The sequence below is a fragment of the Sycon ciliatum genome, chromosome 8 (genome assembly GCF_964019385.1).
Source record: "Sycon ciliatum chromosome 8, ocSycCili1.1, whole genome shotgun sequence".
Classification (NCBI taxonomy): Eukaryota; Metazoa; Porifera; class Calcarea; order Leucosolenida; family Sycettidae; genus Sycon; species Sycon ciliatum.
In genome coordinates, this window is record NC_088650.1 from 15,054,406 (window position 1) to 15,079,286 (window position 24,881).

The following is a 24,881-nucleotide window of genomic DNA, read 5'->3' on the forward strand; positions in this document are numbered from 1 at the left end:
CCATTCAGGGGCTCATTTTACACATTTTACACAAAATGGCAAAGCACCCACCACTAGTTATACCAACGTGGCAGGGAGAATTAAATTATATGCACCAAATTTTCTGGTCAATGAGGATCTACGATAAATTGGCTCTCATTTGCCACCACCCATGTTTCGATACAGCCATCCGGAGCAGAGAAACAGCCAGAAGAAAAGCAAATTTTACACATTTGTTAAAAAATGCCAAATGTTAAAAAAAAGCCAAATCACCTCGTAGTCGGGCACCCGTGCTACCCATGAGGAGTTTTTTTACAGACTTCTCCTAACGAGGTTACGTCAGTCGTGTATTCTGTGATCGCTCCTGGATATGGATGTCTTCTTGATAGTCATACCACAAAAATAGTGGCTAATTTAATATTAACCTGAAAAATAAACTCTTTTAAATTAAAAAAGAGGACCGTACGTTTACAAGTAAGTTACCGGTATCCGTGTTGTCCAACACCAACGGTTACATTGTATAGACAGAATAGTGTTGAGTCAAAAATGTGCAACAATTAGCACAAAAACTGACTGATGAGATCCTGACATTCAACGACCTGATGCTTAGCTGCATCACGATCTTGTCATAGCTAACATTCTTAGTTCACCGTGGTGTTTAGCTTGTTTTCGTCTAGAGTGCGCTCACCTTGAAGGGGAAGCCTTCCCCTTTCTTACGTTACTTCATAACTTAGAATCTTCCAAGTTGGAAGGCTGCTGGTTTGCGAATTCTAGACGTGATGCAGCTAAGCATCAGGTCGTTGAACGTCAGGATCTCATCAGTCGGTTTTTGTGCTAATTGTTGCACATTTTTGACTCAACACTATTCTGCTTATAACCGTTAGTGTTGGACAAAACGGATAACTTGTAAACTTTTGGTCCTCTTTTTTAATTTTAATCCATGGCTCTCCATCCGAGTTTAATTAATTCTTTTAAGGAGTCTTTTTTTCTGCTCCAACTTCTGCCCATGGCGTTCCTCTCTCAGCTCGCCAGCTGACAATAGTAGTGTAGATCTAGTACCCCCTACTACTATACTGCATTACTGGGCCATAGTCACACTTTTCCTCTTTCCTTTCCTACACAGTTTCAGCTCAGGTGTGCTGGGCGCTAGCGCTCGGCAGAGCTATTATTATTCTTTATTTCCACGATGGCCCATGGCCAAAAAGGAAGATAATATGATTCAAATCAGTCCAGAATCATATAAAATCAGTCTAGCAAGTAAGGAAAACAACACATTGCAGGGGGATGGGTTACGATGGGGTACAGTGTGAGCTAGATATTGGCTAGCATGCAACATTGTAAGCCCCCCCCCCCCCCCCGCCCGCACCCAGGCCCCAACAACAACACTGGTCGAGACAAAGTATACTGGACACACACACACACACACGCACGCACAGTGGTCAACAGACCGACTTGAACGCACTCTCAAAACTAGTCAAAAGCATAATTATAATAACAATAGTGCATGTACTCCATTCGATGCAAAGATCATAGATTCATAATGCAAGTACATGTACATGTAATTGATTTACTCGTTGAGCCCCCAAGCGCTTTCTCTCTCCCTGTTGTACTGGCTAGTACTTATGGCCCGGTGTAATATGCCCGAAACTTCGCCGAAAATGCTTTTGGGAAATTCTCGTAAACCTATGGGGCAAACCCTCAACCAAGTGTGCCTTTATGGACCCTGTGTTAGTATATCGGCTGCATTGTCGTTGCCTGAAAAATCGCCAAATGATTGGGGGGGGGGGGCTGTGCCTTTGGCTATAACCCTGCGACACCACATAATAATACAAAGGTCAGCGGGCCGCAGCACGCCCAGTACAACATCCTGTGCTTACCCAGCCATCGACTGCACTGGGGTCACGGCCCGAACCGCAACCACGCTGCACTTGTGCAACTAACCTGCAAAGTGACGCATCAACATTTTTTTAATGCATTTATTTAAGAGGGAATTCTACATAAAAGATATTCATTCTGTCAGGTACAGATGCAGTAAAAAATTGACGAGCTTCGATAAAAGTCAACAACTAACAGCTACGGATCGATGAGATAGTTGGTCATGGCTAATATTTAAAAAAAAAAAAAGAAGACATGGCATTTGCATTTGTCTAGCCCTACACTTCAGGAATTTCATGACATTTTCTATGCTGTAACGCGCACGCAATGCGGGCCGTGAGTGCTCTGGGTCACTGGCGTGGGAGTCACAAGAAAAGGCGATGAACGAGAATGCACGCCTGCAACGGCGTTCTCAGGGAAACGTAGATTGTCAAGAGCTATAACACTACAGATTAACAGAACATCCGGGACCAGCCCCAAATATTAAAAAAGAAACGAAAAACAGTTGGAGCAGCGGAGGAAAACATTCAACCCTGAACATTGGCGACTCCAGCGCACAGCTCAAGTGAACTGAAACAGGCCAGTTGCCTTCAGCTCCTGGATCATAAGCTTGACTTTGGCAGCATCCGGTGCACGATCGGGAACGCGAGGCGGTCCAACGGCAATACCAAGATGCTCCAGAAGGCATCGTCCAGCCGGAATGACGCCACCTACACAGAAAACAGCGAGTGAGAACGTTGAACAAATACTGTAATTTCACAAATTTTTGGTGTACTTTTATTTTCGGTACTTTCGGTGCATCTGTTTCATACCTAAAATTTCAATACACCGAACAAACATTAACACACATAATCCAATAGGGAACTGCTTCTCTGCACTGAAAATTTCTGTTCGCCTAACCTGGCCTTTCGCCCTCATACCGAAAATACTGAGCACCGAACATTTCTGAAATTAGAGTACCCTGCCACTGGGTGTGGAGAAAATGATTTAGACCAAGGCGGTGACCCTGCCACTGGGTGTGGAGAACATGATTTAGACCAAGGCGGTGACCCTGCCACTGGGTGTGGAGAACATGATTTAGACCAAGGCGGTGACCCTGCCACTGGGTGTGGAGAACATGATTTAGACCAAGGCGGTGACCCTGCCACTGGGTGTGGAGAACATGATTTAGACCAAGGCGGTGACCCTGCCACTGGGTGTGGAGAACATGATTTAGACCAAGGCGGTGACCCTGCCACTGGGTGTGGAGAACATGATTTAGACCAAGGCGGTGATCCTGCCACTGGGTGTGGAGAAAATGATTTAGACCAAGGCGGTGTAACGTTAGTACAGTAAAACCTGTAATGGCGACCACTCGGATATGGCGACCACTCGGATATGGCGACCACTCGACCATGGTGACCACTCGACCACCTTTCCTTGTCACGGACGCATTAACATTCAAAACAGCTCGGATAAGGCGACCACTCGCTCAACGCGACCAACGACCACCCACCCGCCCGCGACCGCGTTGCACAGTGCTAGTACATGTAAATGTATGCATTGCATGGTGTCGAAGCGACGGTTTCAAATAGGACATAGGTTGCAAACCGGAACGGACTCAATATTCACTTTCTCTCTTGGTATTTTGATTAGAAACATATGTCACAGTGAGACTACGATGTGTTATACTCCAAGCCAAAATTTCATGGCTCTGCGATGACCAGAAGCGCCATACCAAGCAGGTGAGTTTTTGACGTGTTGCTTCGCACTGCGACTTGAGTTTTACGACTTTCGAAAAATCAACTTCTTGTCGCAGGTAAACAGCGGCTCGCCTCTCGCCAATAAAGCACCGCATACCAATCAAAACTAATGGAAGCACACACAAGGCTTATTGTTACTCTGTACTGGCCGTCGTGGAGTGATAGCAATTACCTAATTTCAGACCCAGAGTGAATTTGACGTGCACTCTAAAACCTGTCCGGTTTGGAGCCATCTCTGATTTGAAGCGAAAAATTGGGCAAATTGGAGGCAATGGGTCAACACAAAGGAGTGGCTCAGTTCGATTGACTCTGGCCTCAGAGCAAACGTCAACATGCCATTTTCCTTCCACAAACATATTTCGAGTGAACAATCAACGCTGATGATCGGTTTTGGGTCTATACAAATTTGGCTGTCAAGCCGTTCCGGTATCGAACCGTCGCCTCTACCATGCATGGTAGATCTACACATCAGTGCAGGAAGTGTAGATGTGCATGGTGCATGCACGACATTTGATACGTACTACTATAGTAAAACCTGTCAAGGCGACCACTTGGATAAGGCGACCACCTGTCCCAAAAGACCACTGCAACCAAGACCAAGAGATGCTATTTCCAGTCAAATGACCCTGGATAAGGAGACCACCTGGCAACAGAGACCACATGTTGAAGGTCCCTTGAGCGGTCGTCTTAGACAGGGTTCACTGTACCAGGTCTGAGGACCCCAGGCACATGACTCAGGAGTCGTGCGAGAGTAGCATGGATGTGTGCACTGTGCTACACTGATCAAAATGATGCATCACATGTATCATGACGTGGATATGGTCACGTGACCCACTGAACCTGGATAAGAAGACCACCTGGCCACGGCGGCCACTTTTTCTCGTCCCTTGAGGGGTCGCCTTAGACATGTTTCACTGTATCTACCACCAAGCAGTCCCTGTCCACTGATGTGCAGATTTGTACACAAACAGCCGATCTTCTAGACATCTAGCAGTCAGTCTGGAATTCTCTTGGAACCATCGTGGCATGAGAAAATGAAAGGAACGGGCGGGTCAAACCCGTGTGGGCATCAACGCTTTGCGATGCATATCCATGCACAGGAAGATGCTCATGGGGCTAGTTGGTGACAAGGGCGAGCAGCGTTCCAACAACAAAGTCTCCTGCGGCTTACCGAAGCGCAGCAGGATCTTGATCACTCTCCAGGACACTACCTGCATGGATTCACAGGCAAAGAAGAGTGCAACAGGATAGCTGGAGATAAGTAGATCATAGCTGTAGGCAAGGCAACCCAATGCTCGTACATGAATCAACAGTAATGGGGTATTCACACGACAGGCAAATCCACGTGCACCGGAAAGTTGCTATGGTATTTTACCTGTGAACGAGAAAAGTGGCTGAAAAGTGCAAGCGAGCTGGGGCCCCACTTTCACGATAATCGTGGCGTGCACGAGTACATTTACACCAAAAAGCGCGAAACAAGACTTGATTTTTTACGCGGCTCTTTAGAACATGATAATTATGGTATGCGTGTTTTGAAAATTTGAAATACCCATGGCTACTGGTCGGTGAAGCATTCAAAAATGCAAATGTGCATGTCGTCAAGTGCAGCTGTGTGAATCCATATAGTCACTTTTCCTCGTATGTCACTCCCTGCAACTTTCCGGTGCACGTGGATTTGCCTGTCGTGTGAATACCCTATAAAGCATTTCCACTCATCCAGTTCACACGCGTAAATGTCCTCACTGCTGAGGAATTTTCCGCAAGCCATTGAGGATGAGGCATACATGTGCCGGTGTCGACGATAGAGGACAGAACTGATAGACATTTATCAGGGGTGGATACAGAGATCTCTACAGGGGTGGGTGTCCAGTTTAGCCAAATAACTGATACATGTACATGCACATGCATACGGTTTCCAGTAGTACATTAGCCAAATTTAGGGGATTCCCCGGATCCGCCCCTGTGGATCTTTATCGACCTCACACACACACACACATACATACATACACACATACACACACACACACACACACAGTGTAGACCCTGAGGGGACACATTCATGCACAGTGAACTCACCTGAAGATCTCTGGCCTCGTCCATGCGGCCGTTCTCAAACGCCTTAGCGATTGCATGATACAGCTTGGGGTACAGATTGTAAGTGCTAAAGGATAACACATAACATGCAAACACACACACACACACACACACACACACACACACGCACACACACACCTTCTTTATCCACTGACGATGTTGTTCAGAACGACGAAACGTCTGGAAAAACATCGTAACTATTTCAATCTTCGAAACCTGGTGCTGACAGTCAATTTTTTCTTCAGACTTTTCCCGTTTGTGTCTTTCCCTCAAACCTGTGAATATTTTCTATCTTTACTAATCATATGTACTCGAAGTACCACTCTTGGTCTAAAAAGAGAAAAAAGCTTTTTTCGATTTTACAATGACTCAATGAGAGTAGCTAACTAATGGCTTGTCCACCAACTCTTCATACACACACCAACGGATAGACATACAATTTGATTTAGAAAACTCTTCACTTTTTTTGTCTTTTTCTTGGCCGACTGAAAGAGAGAGAGGATAAAGGAAGGGTGAGAAGACTTGCCAAAGTTGTGAGCAGAACTTGCTGGTACGATGGCGTTATCCACCTTGCGTGTTTTGAGTCGACGCGACCTGTTATCCTTATCGTCTTGTGTTCGCCCTCTGAGAAAAGGCCCACTGGAGCCGACGCTCTTAGCTGAGAGCTACAAGAAGCTCACAGGACATTTGGAGAGCCGACTCCTCGACAAGGATGAACAAATTGAGCAGCTGAAAAGAGACTCAGCAGAAGCATTCGCACAATACTGCGCCGTGATGTGCAACCGCATCTGGCTTGACCTAGGCCTGCGTGCTATGTATCCCAAAGTTCGCCAGTTCACAGCGAGGTACGAGAAGTTTTTGTCCGAGGTGGTGTTCCTCGAGTGCCAGCTGTCACCTGCAGCCGTGGAGATTTACAACGGTCTGTCGAAGCAGTGCCACGGTAAGGTCACCAAGACCGAGACGGAGAAGGAGCTCTCTGCATTCGCGCACAACAGCTCAAAGGTGTTTTACCACCTTGGCCATCATCTGCCCAGGGGTCTTTACTGTGGGGGCGACCCCACACGATGACTGCAATGACGATGACTGCAATGACGATGACTGCAATGACGATTCTGATCGTTTTGCTGCAACAACGGAACTGTCTATCCGACGAGGTGTGCATTGTGGACATGAACAACAAGATAATGATGGTGGCAAAGGACGGCATGTTGGAGAGCAAGGGCGGTTTGTAACTCTTGTTTTTTTTCTCTGCCTTTGGCCCTTGTGTGTGTGTGTCTCTCTCTCTCCGTCTCTCTCTCAAAGTTTCTCTTTCTCTCTCTCTCTCTACCTCTGAAATCCCCACTCTCCTTAGTCTGCCTAACCTTCCACATAAACTTTTGTTTTCTTGGCCCACTTACTTTGGTATTATCTTGAGCCCCCCTGTACTGGACCAGATCCAGATCAGAGAGCAAGGACGGTTTGTAACTCTTGTTTTTTCTGATGTGTATCTATATTCATTACGTCATAGTTGTACTGCATGCACGCACACACACGGATTAGTTGAGTGTGCTTCTTTTTCCTGTTGTTCTTTCTCATGACATGTTTTGTTTCTGTTCCCAAGTCTTCACGAATAAATAGTAACGTATCATGGCGCAGTGAACTTGTTCTTTCCTGTGTCCGTGCCTTGTGTCCGCACCTTGTAGTGTTTGCACGGGCCCAGTTGTTTTTTTCCGTATGAAGTAGTAGTTTCCGCGATCGAAACTCTGTCTCAGTTGAATTATTTTAGTAGTGTATTTGTTCGTACTCGTGGACGAGTGACTAATCGTAATGGAACAATCACAGGACGATACCGGATTTGACCTGTCCTCCGCGACCGAGCGACAGCAGGAATCTCAAATGGGTGTCCTGATGAAATTTATGGAGCAGCAGATGCGTGCAGCTGAGGCTCGTGATAAGGCGATGCAAGATCTGTTCAAGAATGTTCAGAGCAGGTCGCTATCACCATCGCAGCCTCAGTTCACTCCGCAGCCCTCAGCACCAGCTCTGTCCACCTCGCAGACCTCAGCACCACGGCCAGTGAACAGTGTGTCCTGCCCACACTTATTGTCGTCTGCGACGCTGGCTGATTTTCACTCCTTCGTTGAAAGCTGGAGAGATTTTAGTGTTTGCCAGCATTTGGCCAGCCAGGCTCGTGAGGCCAGAGTGGCAACACTCCGTCAGTGTTTCGATGAGGAGCTGCGACGTTTTATCCGAGAGGATATTATTTGCATACCAGCTTCAGCTGACGTCGACCTGATGCTGGAGCGCATTCAGGCGTATATCAGACGGCAACGTAATCCACTGTTGGACCGCATAGAGTTTTACCAGCGTGTCCAGCAAGCTGGAGAATCATTTGATGCGTTTTACACAGCCCTGTGTGAACTACAAAGTGCATGCGACTTCTTGTCACACAGCCTATGTGGAACGTGTGATGCTCGCTGCTGTGCGCAGTGCAAAGGCCTCGGCCGTACCCTCAAGGAGGAATCTCTGCGCGACCGCGTCGTCATTGGTGTGCGGAACGATGAGACGCGACACAAGTTGCTCGCAACTCATGGTCTCACGCTTGACCAGGCTGTCACCCTCTGTCGGACGGAGGAAGCAGCATACCACACCAAGGCACACATGCCCAGTCCTGGCCTCCAGGCAAGTGCTGCCAAGCAGTCGGCGTACAAGCAGCAGAAACGTCACAAGCCAGCTGACTCTAAGTCAAGTGCGACCAAGTCCACTTGTCCAAATTGTGGTCGTTCTGACCACACGAAATCTGTATGTCCTGCCAAGGGCAAGAAGTGCAACTCCTGTCATGGCATTGGGCATTTTCAGCGAATGTGCAAGAGCCAGAAACAGCCGAAGACTAGCTCTGCTGCCAAGCTTGGACAGCTGAAGCTACAGCGTGCGTCTCGCGTGGACCGTCGCACAGTACCTGTTTCGACCATGCTGCAAACAGAGGATCAGCCATCCCAACTGTCCTGGACACCAGACACAGGCAGCGACGTTGATGCCATTGGTGAGGAGCACCTCACGCAGATCGGTGGGTTCGTCGAGAACTTAGATGACGACCACGACTGTGTGCAGGCTGTGACCGGTGAGCCGCTACGCAACCTGGGCAAGATACGTGCGACTCTACGAGTCGGTGAGACGCAGCATGAAACCGTCATCCATGTGTACAAGGGTCTACACGATGCCCTGCTCTCTCATACCTCATTGCGTGCGCTGAAGTTTCTCCCACCTGATTGGCCAGTCCAATTCACCGCTGAACACGAGGGTGCATCTTCACCCAAGATCTGTGCAGCTGTTTCGTCATGCGCTCATCCTAGTGATGCTGAGTTAGCGCGAACACGTGAGCAGCTCCTGCAAGAGTTCGCTGACGTTTTCTCGGATTCCGGTCTGAAGCCAATGGAAGGTCCGCCAATGGAAATTGAGCTACAGCATGATTCTAAGCCTTCCTGTGTGCACACTGCTCGACCAATACCGTATGCATTCCGTGACCAGATCAAGACTCAGCTCGACGGCATGGTCAGCGACGGGATTATTGAACCAGTGACGGAGCCCAGTGAATGGTGCCATCCGATTGTCATAGTAGACAAGAAGGGCAGCACTGAGAAGCGCCTCACAGTGATAAGACGTCCGGTATTCGCCAGTTTCCAGTACCCGCCAACAGAACCGATCTCCGTTCGTTCCTCGGTCTAGTGAACCAATGTGGCGAGTTCACTCCACATCTAGCCGAGTTGACCAATCCTCTGCGTGGCCTGCTCAAGACCTCCCGTGAGTTCATGTGGGACGCTAGCCACACTGCAGCGTTTGAACGGACGCAGGAAGCTCTCTTGTCCCCTCCGGTTCTCGCTTTCTATCAAGTTGGTCAAGACCTCCGGCTTGAAACCGATGCATCCGCTCTAAGAGGTCTCGGATTCGTGCTTTGGCAAAAGCAGAATGATCAGTGGCGTATTATTCAGTGTGGATCCCGCTACCTGTCTGATGCTGAAACACGTTATGCCGTCATCGAGTTGGAAATGCTCGCTGTAGTATGGGCCGTGCGCAAATGCCGCATCTACCTGTCTGGTGCGCCATTTGAAGTAGTCACCGACCACAAGCCCCTGATTCCGATCATCAACTCATATTCGTTGGATCAGATCGAGAACCCGCGTCTTCTACGATTACGCCTCAAGCTCCAAGCCTATCAGCTGCAGGCATCTTGGCGAAAAGGTTCTGAAAATGCCTTCGCCGATGCGCTGTCCCGGAATCCTGTTGGCATTCCTTCCACCACTGATGAGCTTGGTGAAGCCCCGTCGCTTCATTGCCGCAGCATTCAGATCTGCATGGTGCACTCGGACACTGAGCCGAATGCGAATCTCAAGGTTGCAGAGCTGCGGGAAGCTGCAGCTGCAGATGCCACGTACCAGTCATTGATTGAGTGTATCTTGACTGGATTCCCTGATCGCCAGCAGAAGTTGCCTGCTCCGTTACGTGCGTACTGGAATGGACGTGAGCATCTCTCCGTCGACCATGGCATTGTGTTGAAGGGCAACCGCATTGTTGTTCCTGAATCATTGCGTGCTCAGGTATTGCACAACCTCCACGCTTCACACCAAGGCCTAGTGCGTACTAAGTCTCGTGCGCGTCAGCTTGTATACTGGTCCGGTATCACCAAGGACATTGATACACTCGTTCGTTCTTGTCCTGCTTGCCGCGAACACCAGTCGTCCCAGCCAGCTGAGCCCCTGCTGAACGACCGAACCCCAACACTCCCGTTTGAATGTGCATCTGCCGATTTGTTCACTTGTCAAGGTCACGACTTTCTTGTGTATGCAGATCGTTTGACCGGTTGGCCCTGTGTCGCGCGTACTGGCCGCACCACCTCATCGCATGACGTGATACTCGCATTCCGTCGCTGGTTCTCTGATGTTGGTGTTCCTGCTGTGCTGTGTACAGATGGTGGTCCCCAGTTCTCCTCGCATAAGTTTGCTGAGTTTTGTAAGCGCTGGCAGGTAAACCATGTCATGTCCTCTCCCCACTACCCGCAGAGTAATGGGCACGCCGAAGCTGCTGTCAAAGCCATGAAGCGTCTTATCACCAAGACAACCGTGAATGGCAATCTTGACACAGATGACTTCCGCCGAGGGCTACTGGAATGGCGAAACACACCTGGCTCCTCTGGTCAGAGCCCCGCTGAGCTCCTATATGGCCGCTCTCTCCAGTCATTCGTCATTGCACATTGGAAGGAGTTTGATTCATCCTGGCTCTCCAAAGCGACGACACGTGATGAGACTGCCATGCCATCCGACGATGCCGTCACAGACAAGTCGTCAACTCGTCGCTCGTTGCCGCAGCTCCGCCTCGGCACCCACGTGGATGTTCAGCATCCGCGCACCAAGCAGTGGTCTATTCGTGGGGTCATTGTTGCTGTCGGTAATCATCGGGACTACCTAGTGAAGTTGCCGAGTGGTCGCATTTATTGGCGGAACCGCAGATTCCTGCGTCCGTATCGCCCACTTGTGCCTGCACCGCTTGTTGTCCAACCGGCTGCTGCTGACGCCTCTTCCCCGCCGCCGCCGTCCCGCCGCAGCGCACGTCAGCGCAAGCCACCCCAGCGTTTAAACATTGGTTCGCATCATGGACAGTCCTATGATTGACACTCTTGATCACTAATGTCAATTTCTGCTGTCTCTGCTTTGTTGTTTTCATTCTTCATTTTGTTTTATTTATGATAGATGTTGCTGTCACAGGTTTCGCAACATCTCGAAGGGGCGTGATGTGTATCTATATTCATTACGTCATAGTTGTACTGCATGCACGCACACACACGGATTAGTTGAGTGTGCTTCTTTTTCCTGTTGTTCTTTCTCATGACATGTTTTGTTTCTGTTCCCAAGTCTTCACGAATAAATAGTAACGTATCATTTTCATCAAGCAAGTCTCTGCCTTTGTCCCTTGTGTGTCTCTCTCCCTCTCTCTCTCTGTCTGTCTCTCTCTCAAAGTTTCTCTTTTTCTCTCTCTTTCTCTTTCTTTCTCTACCTCTGAAACGCCCACTCTCCTTTAATATGCCCAGAGAACCTAGAGAGCGTGTGTGGGTAGGCGTTAGTGGTGAAACGAATATACCGAATATTCGAATATTCGTTCGGTTTGAGACATTCGAACGAATATTTCGCATGGCGAATATTCGTTCGGTTTCTCACTTTGAATGCACGCGGAGCGCAGGACGGTACTACACAGTCCAGTGCAGTGCAGTGCGTACGGCCGGCCTGTTCTGTGGCTTCCTACTGCATGCGGGCTTAGATCATCAAATGCACTGTTATGTCATGTCTAGTACTGCTACTAGTACTAGTCACTACTGCACTGCATGCACCAACAAGACTCCTGACAAACGCGTGTCTACTGTACATGTTGTCTGGAAATTTGTGGAAAAGCCATGCTGCAGCCAGTGTGAAATGTGAAAGCAAGACGTAGAAACTACAAACCAGCCCCGCTCTCGCTTGTTCTTCGTCCACGCAGGGTCGAAGATCCACTTTTCCTCTCCAACTTTCCAAGATGTCTTTTGCGTTTGCTTACAGAAGTAGACGGTTTGTGTTTTTGTCATGGCATCGAAGAAGCCGGTCTTCTCCAGAGCGTCTCGTTCCACAGTGTGGGACCATTTCGAAAAACATTTAGAAAACGAAAAGACGGTAGTTTGCAAGAAAACGTATGCTTACCATGGCGGCACGAGTAACCTCCAGTCGCATCTCAAGTCTGCCCATCCGTCCGTAGTTGCTGCAGATGACAGTGATGCTGGAAAACCGACGCTCGCGGCTGGTGTAATGAAGTCTGGTGCACTGGACAAATTTGTCGCCGCGAAACCGAAGAGCAGCGCCAAACCTTGCAGCGTTGCCACCTCTGAAGGCATGACCCAGGCGCTCGTCAAGTGGATCACGACGGACATGCGACCGCTGAACGTCGTTAATGACGGCGGTCTTCAGCGCCTTCTCGCCCTCGCTCAGCCAGGCTATTCTCTTCCTAGCCGTACGCATGTGGCGTCGATTGTGCGACGAAGACATGCAGATGGCAAGGAGGAAATCAAGACCACGCTGAAGTCAGTCGAGTATGTTGCTGTTACGACGGATTCCTGGACGTCGAAGGCTGTGCGTTCGTACTCCACATTCACTGTGCACTTTCTCAGCAGCGAGTGGAAGCTCCGTAGTTTTGTGCTGGCAACTCGGCCGTTGGATGGCAGGCACACTGCTGACAATCTCGCCAAACAGTTCACTGAAATTGTAACGGAGTTTGGCATTGCTGGCAAGGTCATCGCAGTTGTGCACGATGAAGTTCCTAATATGGTTGCGGCGAGCAGGATGCTGACTGAGAAGCTTGGAGTCCAGGGAGTCGTGTGTGCTGCTCATAGACTCCAGACATGCCTGCGCCATACCCTTGACCTGTGCAAAAGCTGTTGGCTGAGGGTCGCCGACTTGTGTCACACTTTCACCGCAGCTCAGTGGCAAGCCAGCACGTGAACGCAGTGCAGCTGGCGTATGCCAAGGAAAATAACAACAAGCTGCAATAGCCCCTGCGTGTAATACAGGATGTGCCCACAAGGTGGAACAGCACCTTCTACATGCTGGAGCGTCTTCTGGAGCTCCGCAAGCATATCACCACTGTGCTTGTGGATTCTGTGAAGACTCCGAAAGCGGACCACAGAGCTCTCTTGATGAAAGAGAAGCGGTGGGCAACTGCGGAGAAGCTTATCAAGGTGCTTGCTCCTGCAGAGAAAGCCACAGCGCTCTTGAGTGGACAGAAGTACCTCACAATGTCCTGCATCCTGCCGGTAATGATGTCATTGAGGTCAATGGCTGACAGTGAAGCTGCCTCAGCTGCTGGTGAGGATGGAGCAGTGGTTCGCCATATTTGCCAGAAGCTTAGTGATGAGATCGCGACCAAGTTTGCTCTGGATCCCCTGGATCTAAGCTCCCACCAAACCGTTGCTGCAGCACTTGATCCGCGATCTAGATCACTGCCGTTCTTGGATGCATCTGGTCGCTCTGCCGTGAAGGCAGAGGTGCTCTACCGCTGTACGTCCTGCAAGCAGACAGCAGGGTGGTCATGACGACGACAACACTCCAGTTTTAGTTGAGCCACCTGCTAAGCGTCCCAACATTTCCCTCGACATGTTCTTTGGCGCGGCAACGGAGGAGGAGGCAACAGAGAGTGTTCAAATGAAGAAGGAGGTTGAAGCGTACTTCAGCGAGACACCAGCTCCTTCCTCCACAGACCCACTGCAGTGGTGGCGGCTGAATGAGTGCAGATTCCCGCATATTGCTGAGATTGCCAAGGCTGTACTGTGCACTCCTGCAACCTCTGTGCCTTCAGAACGTGTTTTCTCGGCAGTGGGCCATATTGTGTCAAAGCGCCGTGCAGGTTTTTCGGAGGAGAATGTCGAAGCTTTGATTTTCTTGCAGCAAAATCGTGGAATGCGCTCCGCTCAATATGTTACTCCAGCACCAGTAGCTATGGACATGGTTGTCGCAGATGAGCTCCCAGCTCTCCCCTCTTTGTGAGTCATGACTGCATAAGTGCCTGAGTGGTCATCCTTGCCCAACTTGCCACTGCATCTGACTCTCGCTACGTTGTGATAGTTGCTAGCTTCCTTATTCTCATCATTCTGTGAATCATGTGACAGATAATAGTTTTTGTTGTTGAGGGTTGACTTTTAGTCTTTTATTTTACTTCACCACAAGCATTGTTGCCTACTCGCTAATAGTAGAATTGGTACGTGTAATGCTGTAGTCTACTAGTACTACCAAGAGTAGATAAACAAGAGTGTGCAACTCCGGATCTCTCCTGCACAATCTGCAGATACCCCCGCCCACGGCGGAATTTTTTGTTGACGTCACCTTTTTTTCAGAAGAACGCGCATTTTGCTGCAGAGCAGTGTGAGAGCACGTGCTGGGCTTTGTAGTGCAAATGCGGCCAAGTGCACGAGGGAAAACTTTCCAAAAGACTCATAGCGCGTGCGTCGTCGAAAAGATTACGTCAACAAAAAATTCCGCCGTGGGCCAACCCATCCGCGAGTTGCACACTCTTGTTTATCTACTCTTGGTACTACGGTACAGGGCTACCAATGTTGTACATAACATGTTGCATTAGGTGGCACTGCCGTTTGTCATGCACAACAATAGTCACAATATCCGTTTTAATGAGTGAAAGAATGACATGTGACATCATGCGCGTTAACGAAAGAATAGTCGTTTGTTCGTTCATTAAGCCGAAGAATATTCGGATACCGGGTTTGGATATTCGTTTCACCACTAGTAGGCGTGTATTTACCGCCATATTGCCGGGTGTGTGTTTACCACCATATTAATCAAGCATACTACGCTCATTATTATTCTTGCAAGAAACGCAATGCAGCTGTAGAAAGGCGGCCCCCGTGTGTACACAACTAACCTGCCAACAAACGTGTTAGCGCCCATGGCCAATGCTGCCAGCAATTGCTGCAGAGTAATACACACATGAACACAGCCACAGCCACACACACACACACACAAACACACATGCGCGCACGCGCACGCACGCACACACACACACATACACGTGCATGCACACAAAACACACATGCGCACGCGCGCACACACACACGCACGCACGCACACACACACACACACACACACACACACACACACACTTGTGTGCACACACACACATGCGCACGCGCACACACACGCGCACACACACGCACGCACACACACACACACAACATGCGGTACAGGTCTGACGGAGCACTGGGTCCACTGGGGTGCAACGCTGTAATGACACATAGCCGAGATGGCCTCAGAAGCAAATGTATGGTTTATGAGTGCACACAATGGTATTGTTCTGCATCTAGTCCCCCACCAAGCACACAGACTAAGGACGATTGATGAGAACCTGGCATACAGAGTAAACACTGCACCTGGTAAGAACCAACTCCTTGGTCACATGGATGGGAAAGCCCCCCCCCCCCCCCCAAAAAAAAGATCCCCACCTCTCATATGGCCTGGCTGAGGAGAATGCATCAAGTCACATGACCATACCTCATTCTCCTCAGTCAGGGGGATGGGAAAGCCCCCCCCCCCACTCTCGTACGGCCCAGCCCAGGCTAGCTGAAGAAGAGAATGCATCAGGTCACATGACCATACCTCATCCTCCTCGGTCAGGGGATGGGAAACTCCCCCCCTCCCACTCCCCACCTCTCGTACGGCCTAGCCCAGGCTAGCTGAAGAGAATGCATCCGGTCACATGACCTTACCTCATCTTTGCCGTACATCATGTGCAGTGTGCGGTCGTTGTGATAGCGGCAGGAGTTGAAGATGGCCAGATCGGCCTCGGAGTACTTCACGCCAGCAAAGGATGAGATACGGGTAACGGCCGAATCTAGGAAATCTTCAATGGAGACTAGAGAAAGGAGGGAACAGCGCACACAAGACAAGAGCATATTCCCTGTCAGGACACCATCACTAAAACACAGTACAGTTTGGAACAAGAGCTTTTAGTCAATGCCAGCAAAATTATTATTATCTTACCTTCACCATCTTACAGCCAGTAGGCATACTGGAAAACCACTCCTAATTCATTTGTTTAATCAAGGATTCTAGCAAAGACTGAAAGCCTATCTAGGAGGCTCCTCGTCCAGCCTTAGTGTATGGTGTTGACTGCACGTACTAGTGGGAATCTTTACATTCGTTGATTGATGCAGTCATGACAGCTCGATGAAAACCCGTGGAAGGGGGGGGGGGGTCTACAGATCATGCGGTGTCCAAGTCCCATCAGCCAAAGTGGTAGTACTACGGAGAAGCAAAAAGCAGCATTGTGCGGTGCAGCCACCCCTAGCACCAGAACAATGACACCCCCATCAGCAGCCAGAATGAAGCCAAACAGCACAAGCACCACCAGCAAAAGAACGAGTTGTCCCAACACCATTAATCACATAACAATCAGCGCCTTTGCCGCCGCCATCACCACCCCCTTCCCACCAGCACCAGCACCACGATCACCAGCACCAGCACCACCCACCCCGTCAACAACATCACCATCACGATTACCAGCACCAGCACCAGCACCACGATCACCACGACCACCACCACCACGATCTCCACCACCAGCACCACCAAACCAGTAGCAAGATTGACATGAGTCTACATATACATGTACTCACAAGTAGCGCCAGTCAGACCGGTGATGTGATAATAGTAAAGTGGCACGTCAGGTGCAGCTAGTGCCACCGCTGCACAATAGTCAACCATGTGATCTAGCAGCACAACAACAAAAACCCAAACCAACACAAACAGTCACCATGACACGGAGATAACACAAACACAAGAACGCACACGCTAATCTCGCTACTGAAACACAAATCACCTCACACACCACCCATCAAAGTGCGAAACTGTAAGGACACCGTACAAACAAAAAGGCCAAGACACGCATCGCTATGCTGTTGGTTGAGTTGGAAAATGTTACCGGTACGCTCATTTGACAACTCAATTACCTTCGGCTTTAACGTTTGGAGAACATGTTGCGCATGTTAGAAATGCACTATTAGAAAGGTTAAGATGCACGTTATTTCCGGCGTGACGCGCAATTTCACGTCAAATTTGGCGTAAAACTCCACATTTCGACGCGAGCTGCAGGTCACTCGCGTTGTTTTTCGGCGCGAGAGCCAAATAACGCGAGCTGAACTTTCGCGTCACATCAGAAATAACGTGCATCTTACCCTCTCTAATAAGAAGATACTGAAGTTGTGGACTTCCTCGATTACAATGGGTATTACACCGAACAACAATGGGCAAGGGTAGCTTCAATAAATTAAAAAAAAATTCACGGTTCGCGTGAGATTCGGCTGGAAGCCCAGTTTTCCGCATCCGTCGTGGGAACGCCACCACCCTCTAGGATCAAAGGCGCAGATGCAGCGCCTAAACAGTGGGAGCTTCAATAGGTATTCTAATATTAGTGCACAGGACTGTACCTGCTGTCTTTGGTTTGAACATGGTCGGAGCAATGACAGCGATGGCGTGCGCACCCACTTCAGAAGCGTGAATAGCCTGGAAGAGAACACCAGCAAACATTGCAGCAGAACGGTCACACACACACACACACACACACACACACACACACACACACACACACACACACACACACACACACACACACTACTACTACTACTATAGCATGACTGCCCAATGGGCAATGTCACCCCCGGAGGGGGTGACATTGCCACACACACACACACAGACATGCACACACATGCACGCGCACACACACACACACATGCACACGCACACACATGCACGCGCACACACACACATACACACACACACACACACACACAAAATAATGAGAGAGAGCATGAGCTGACAGGTCTATTGAAGGCGTACGTAACAGCACTTGATCTTGAATCAGCACTATAGCAACGTCATGAAGCACCAGTATCATGCTACTGCACCCCAACGTATACACACAGCAGCATTGTCACCTGACCAGTGGGTTGAAGATTTCAAAATCAGCAGAAAACTGGTACAGAAAAACCTGTAACTAAAGACCACCGTGACTAGCAACCAGCCTGGTACTACAGACCACTTTGCCAGGCACAGACGGTCTCACATTCATGATTGTGCGGTGCAAACCTCTAACTAAAGACCACCTGCCACTAAAGACCGTTTTTTCTGCCCCCAAGGGGTGGTCGCTAGTCACAGGTTTTACTGTACATGTGTTACGCAGTGTGAGGGTGACACCAAGCATGAAACTTTGACATTGGAAAAAGACTTGGGAGATGAGACTCAATCACCCTGCCAGTGAGTTCATGGGTACACACAGACCACAACCAAGCTACTCTACAGTCTTCTTACCATTTCCTGTGCGTCCTTGATGCTCTCCGCACCCACGTGGACAAACACGGATAGCCTGAGATTGTTCACGCCACCAACCAACCAACCAGCGCACAAGCACACATACACACACACGCGCGTGCGTGCACGCACACACAGTGACACACACACACACACACACACACACACACACACACACAGCCACACACACACAGCCACGCAGACATGCGCACAAATAAAAATCACATCCAAACACGCTCATTACGACCTTCCTATGCCACCCAGAAACCCATCCCTGTAAATAGATTTACACGCACCTAGAGACTTGTAGCAGTGCCTGATTTCAATCATCGCTTTGCAGGCTGTCACAAATTGCCGCTCATCCATGATCTACACATGTTGGGTATGTGTGACTCCAATGCCGTTCATCCATGATTTATGACCATTGGCAATGCCTGGCTCCAATGCCGGGCTTTGCCAGGGGTTGCAACAACTGCCCCGCGACAATTTGGTCATGATGCGTGGATACTAGGATAGATGGTCATAGTTCAGCTTCAGTTATCCGGAATATTCGTTCAACCAACAGGGCCCCGGTCCCGAAGGTGTCGGGCAACTGACATGCTACTGTTGTGTGGCCTGCCTTTCTGCCAGTGTACGCTACTGGGAAGGCAGCCCTTGGTCAATTCTGAACAAGGAGGCAGGGGTGTTAGATGCCTCCCATTTTCAATGAGCTCCACATAGAGAGGGTGGTGGTCATTTCTCTCCTCTCCTCTTGAGAGATATACAGGGTAAAAGAATGCTGAAGGCGCTTTCAGTAGAAGAGGTGACCGCCTTACCCATTTAGAAAGACAACAGTTTCAGCTGTGCAGCATGGCAGGAGGAAGACAGTACAGCGAACCCTGTCTAAGACAATCGCTCAGGGAACATTCAAAGCGTGGTCTCTTTATCCAGGGTCATTTGACTGGAAAAAGGATCCCTTGGTGTTGATTTCAGTGGCCTTCTGGGACAGGTGGTCGCCTCGACAGGTCTTCCTGTACGTAACAATGCTTGGATGCTCATGCCAGTGGCAATCAGATGACGGATGGCGTTGCAAGCAAAACGCATCAGCGCTGCACACAGCCTCACCGGATGACTACACCTACATAGGAGTATGGTGCTGTCTATCAGCAGTACAGTAAAACCTGTAACTAAAGACCACCGTGACTAGCGACCAGCCTGGTACTACAGACCACTTCGCCAGGCACGGACGGTCTCACATTCCTATATGGTTGTGCGGTGCAAACCTCTAACTAATGACCACCTGCCACTAAAGACCGCTTTCTCTGGCCCCAAGGGGTGGTCGTTCGTCACAGGTTATACTGTATTTGGATTTCGGTGTTCACGACATGGCAGTCGCTCCATCACCACAGTCTAAGCAGGGCACCGCGAACGCACTGCACTCACTTTCCGCTCGCTGCAGACATCCACCTCTCCACAAGGTCCTTGCGCTCGTCCACGGAGAACTTCACCCCCTCTCCCGTAGTGCCATTCACTGCAGGCACCAAAGGGAACGCCAAAAAACACCAAAAAAAGCAACAGTAAAACTCAGTATAAGACACATCCTCCAAGGGCTGTGACCACCGGTACTTTATAGCCGAGATGCTCTATCCAAGATCAAATGAAAGGTTATCAAAAACAATACTTCGTATCCCTGAGTATGTTATAGTACCTGGGGCACAATACTGAACTGCTCCATTGTGATACCCTGGCATCACCACAACCAAACTGTATGCGAAGAGCAACAGCAGCAGCACCCGTACTGGCTATAGCAGCACCCGTACTAGCAATAGCAGCACCCGTACCAGCAATAGCAGCAACAACAGTAGCAGCAGCAGCCACAGCAACAAGACCTGTTGCAGCAGCAGCACCAGCCACAGGACCCAGGAATACATGTATTCTGCATTGGTCCGAGAGCAAAAGCTGCCTAACGAGCCCTAAGTTTCAAAGTCCTGATAAGAGCAAGAAACAAAACCACGCAGAGTTAGAAAGACCCTTACCAAACACTCCTGCAACGCCTTGCTGTGAGAGATGGTCAGCATACTGATCAATAACAGCCAGGTTGATATCACTGCCCACATACCATAACAGGAAGAGAAGACCATGAAAACCATCAATACATCACTGCGCTAGCCAGACAAAAGGCCAACCGTCTTCTGTAAATCCAACACCCCGACTCGAATGCAAAAGCAGATCAGTCCAATTCGGAGGGACAACCACTGCTACAATGCACCTATACTTACTTCTTGTAACATTCAAATACATACTTGTAACATTATACCATGGAAAAACGATCAGTAGAGTGGCTTCACACCTATCACATGACCATAAGGGACAGTCATGTTGGTTCTAGCTCCACTCAGCGCTTGCATTTATGGGTCACATGATGTCGGCCATGTTGGCTCCACTGTCCACATGCCATGATCACTTCCTACAGAAATTTAGTCACACGACGAACACGTGAACCCATGCACTGTATTATAAAATAACATAGCCAGTTAGGTGTAGAACGTCAGTACCGTCGGTCAGTGTCGTGCAATGTTATCGCATGAGCTGATTGTAAAGTAACTGGTGGTGTTAGTGGACATTATAGCATAACTTGTAGTTTCTTGGTCCTTTTTTCTTTACTATTTATCCTTGGCTCTCCATCCGAGCCCATTCTAACATAGAAGATGCAATTGATGAAAACGAGTTTGATATAGTTGCAAAGTGAATGGAAAGAGCGGGTCTGCTCTAAACTACTGCCTATACAAGACGTATTCCAATTCATACAGACACACACACACACACACACACACACACACACACACACACACACACACACGGGTAAGTACACGATTCGAATGTAAACATTGCCTGTTCCCAAATCACCCGTACAGTAAAACCTGGTGTAAGCGACCTCTGGGTTTAGCGACCACCTGCTCTTAACGACCGTTTTTCCATGCACCGACAGTTCTACACAGACACTGTGGGACCTGGTTCTAAAGACCACCTGGCTTTAACGACCGCTTTTGCTTGCACCGTGGGGTGGTCGCTTAAACCAGATTTTACTGTAATTAAAAACACTTCCAGCTACTGACTCACCCGGATGAAGTGAGCGGTGTGTATGTCGCGGCAACAAGGCCTCTAGTGTCGCGTGCATTGATCGATGTCTGTGGACCAGAGTAGTAACAGATGGAGAACACACAGAGACACACCAGCACATAAATACACAGGCATGCCGGCACAAGAAACACACACATACACAGACACACACAGACAGACAGACAGACAGACATACACACACACACACACACACACGTACACACACACACACACACACATAATTGCGTACTTACAAAAAATACCCATCAGTCGAGACTATGATAGCTATGCTACGGCAGAAGCCTCACCATCTTGTGGTAGGATTGCAGCATTCAATAGATTGCAAGGCTGAGGAACTGACAGCCACTATCTAGCCGAGTCATGCCACATCGCTACTGAAGTGGCTTTTCTCGCCAGCGAATCCCTACTTTTTGGTCTTATTTCTTTTTTTCTTCTCTTTTCTTCATGCGCACACACTGCACCACATACTCTGCCCCGCGCTGGCTGCTGGCAACTACAAAGGAGAACGAGACAGAGAAGAAAGACACGTGCGGCCGCAATCGTCGCAAATGGAATTGGCAACTTTAGGCAGTACATGCCAGTGCCCCCCCCCCCCCCACACACACACACACCCCATTGTGTATAGTGATGAATTCCTGCGGGTAGTCCGCAAATGAAAAACAAAGTGCTCCTAACCTTGGCAGTTTTGCTGCTGAACGTAGTTGGTGCAGCCGAAACTGTGCTCGTACGCGGCCTGGGAGAGGCCAGCGAGGATGCAGCCTGAGAACTCGAAGACCACGGGGAGCCGAGCAAGTGCGACTGTGCCTGGGTCTCCATGGCGGCGGCGGTGCTGGCCTTGGAACTGGCCGCGCTGCGCTGGGCAGCCGAGGATTTGCCAGTGGGCGGCGACAGCACCGACGCGTACTGCGACGGCGCTGCGGCTGCCTTCTCCTGGGCAGCCGTTTCCTCCTGCTGACGCTTCAGCAGCATACGCTCATACATAGGCCTAGTCATCGCACAGGGAACGAAACAAAAACGAAATGAACACCTTCACACCAGGAAACTGAAATATACGTGAACCTACTGCGTATCTGATGGGTAGAGGAGAGTGTCTTGCAAATTGCAATACAGGTGAAATCCTGGTAATTCAAACCCAAAACTTCGAACCATTTCCCAGGGGACAAAAATGCAATCAGGCTTGAAAACAGAACGAGGGTCAGGCTCCTCCTCACAAGCAACATTTCCAAAACATTCAAAGAGCATCATAAGGCCACACGTTTTTATTTCTATGTTTCTCGTCACCTGAAAATCTAAAAACGTATGCGAGAGGTAGAAAAAATGACCGAAAAATAAAAAAAAGTTTATTAGATCTTTCTTCACCAATACACCATGCAAAATAGGATCCATAGTTAGCAACTAGTATGTGGTAGGAGTTTCTGTCACAATCTGTGCATGTGCAGCTAGATTGCACAAAAAAATGTCGTCCTTGCATCATGTGTCGCGCAGGGCAGGCCACATTATGTACATGTGCATGAGTGTGCTGGTCCCCACATGCACAGCCAGTGCAGCACAGTTTTTTTTCTTCCAGACTCCTGAATCGTATGCGCGCGGGTGACGAGAAACATAGAAATAAAAACGTGTGGCCTAACCATTATCATTATCATTATCATGTGGATAGAGACAAAAAGTAACAAACCAGTAAAACGACTGTTAACCATTCTGGACTCACCTTGTAGCATCGCTAATCGGACCAGGGCTCTCCCCGAACGTCCTCAATGCCTGGCGTAGCTCATCATAGGTCAGCTTGGTGATGGACTCCTTGGTGAACGTGGACAGGCTGGGCGCATCCGTCTTCGCCTTCTTGCTGCTCGGCTCGACCGGGCTGTCGGCCACGTGAGCCATGCTGGCTCGCGACCGCTTGGCAGGCATCTCAGATCTGCAGAACAGAACACGCACACAGACGGCACTGAATCACAGCCGTGAGATAAGTCCGCGCTAACCCGAGCACTCTGCGAGACCGGGGCACAGTTCCCTGCACGCGAGCTGGGATTCCCTGGCCGCACAGATGCAAAGATGGTGCATTCTTCATTTCAAGAATGCAGTACCGTAAAAGTCCGTAAATAAGTACGTATTTACCTTCGAATTTAGTGACCACACCCGTACTAACTTTCGGGCGGGTACTGACTTTCGGGCACGAACTAACTTTCGGACCTGACTTGTGTGTAGTGGAGAAGTCATTTTCATGTCGACGTACATGCTACGTGCTGCATGTGCGCATCGTACCGGTACTTATTTCGGGCAGTATGTTTATCGGACTTGACTTGACTTCAACATACAGAGCCAAAAGAATGAAGGGGGTATTTCTTTCGGGCAGGTACTTATTTACGGGCTTTTACAGTACTTGCGTATGTACATGCACACCTACTATGGAGATGAAAGCGTTCACAGTGTCGGTGTACGTCCCAAATGTCAGCACCGACGCTTGCATTCCAGCAGGCGCAAGGCCTAAGGATTTTTTTTTTTTAATACAACAGCACAAGAACCACTGACGTATTCTTGCCTTTCGGCAAAAATCCCAAACACAGCTGGCAAAGATGCCGTGATCAATTATTGATAACGGCATGGTGTAATGCACATGTAACTGGACATACAGCCTTCGTACTGCCCGTGTTAGAGTGGGCGCGTAAGCGGCGTATGCCTGTGTGACGAACGTGTACCATAACAATGGTCACTGCAGAGAACGAACAAGTTCATGCCTGGAATGTCGACATCCATGTAGTGTGGGTGCACCTCTGGTCAATATCTCCACACACACATGCACCCCACCTATTATGGTCTTTATAAACTATTGTTGGACGATGTCAATAAAGCAGAGGCAAAAAGTTGAAAAACTGGGGCGCAAGTTATGCGTTTGACTCCACAAATTATCCAGATATTGAACAGTCAGATGTGCACACGTGTTTTCTCCTTTTCCTCCAAATTTATCCTGAGCTAACCATCTGAGTTCAAAAAGAATAGAATTGGGTAGATATAACCGACTCACTGTGGTGAAGAGCTGTAGTCCACGGGGAGTTGAGATTCCCAGATAAAAATATCACGAGTGGATAAATACGCAGCAAGCTAAACTGTACACAGCAAACTACAAAAAGGGTAGTGAAGTGAGCTAAGGAAAATCCAGTTCTACAATTATTGTAGAAGAATCAAACCAACACGCAGCGCAAACGTACAG

The 24,881-nt window shown here is 49.1% G+C and overlaps 1 protein-coding gene across 1 annotated transcript; it reads right to left on the reverse strand.

Annotated features, from left to right (window-relative positions):
* Window positions 1-1,923: 1,923 nt before the first annotated feature.
* On the reverse strand, window positions 1,924-24,881 carry LOC135823792 (N-acetylneuraminate lyase-like). The gene is made up of 14 exons (XM_065336633.1): window positions 24,696-24,881; window positions 23,382-23,588; window positions 22,349-22,658; window positions 21,653-21,720; window positions 20,569-20,639; window positions 19,976-20,063; window positions 18,554-18,608; window positions 17,674-17,749; window positions 16,864-16,956; window positions 15,958-16,103; window positions 15,117-15,163; window positions 5,673-5,757; window positions 4,768-4,807; window positions 1,924-2,564 (listed from the first exon to the last, which is right to left on the reverse strand). The coding sequence occupies exons 2-14, from the start codon at window positions 23,579-23,581 to the stop codon at window positions 2,416-2,418; spliced, it is 1,428 nt and encodes a 475-aa protein (XP_065192705.1). The 5' UTR covers window positions 23,582-23,588; window positions 24,696-24,881; the 3' UTR covers window positions 1,924-2,415.

Excerpts from the sequence above, each read along its gene's own strand:
- LOC135823792 (XM_065336633.1), bottom strand. The coding sequence starts at position 23,581 with ATGCCTGCCAAGCGGTCGCGAGCCAGCATGGCTCACGTGGCCGACAGC. Across the intron at positions 21,721-22,348 it reads TCAGCAGCAAAACTGCCAAG|ACATCGATCAATGCACGCGA; the intron begins GTTAGGAGCACT and ends TCTGGTCCACAG. Across the intron at positions 2,565-4,767 it reads CAAGATCCTGCTGCGCTTCG|GTGGCGTCATTCCGGCTGGA; the intron begins GTAAGCCGCAGG and ends TTTTCTGTGTAG.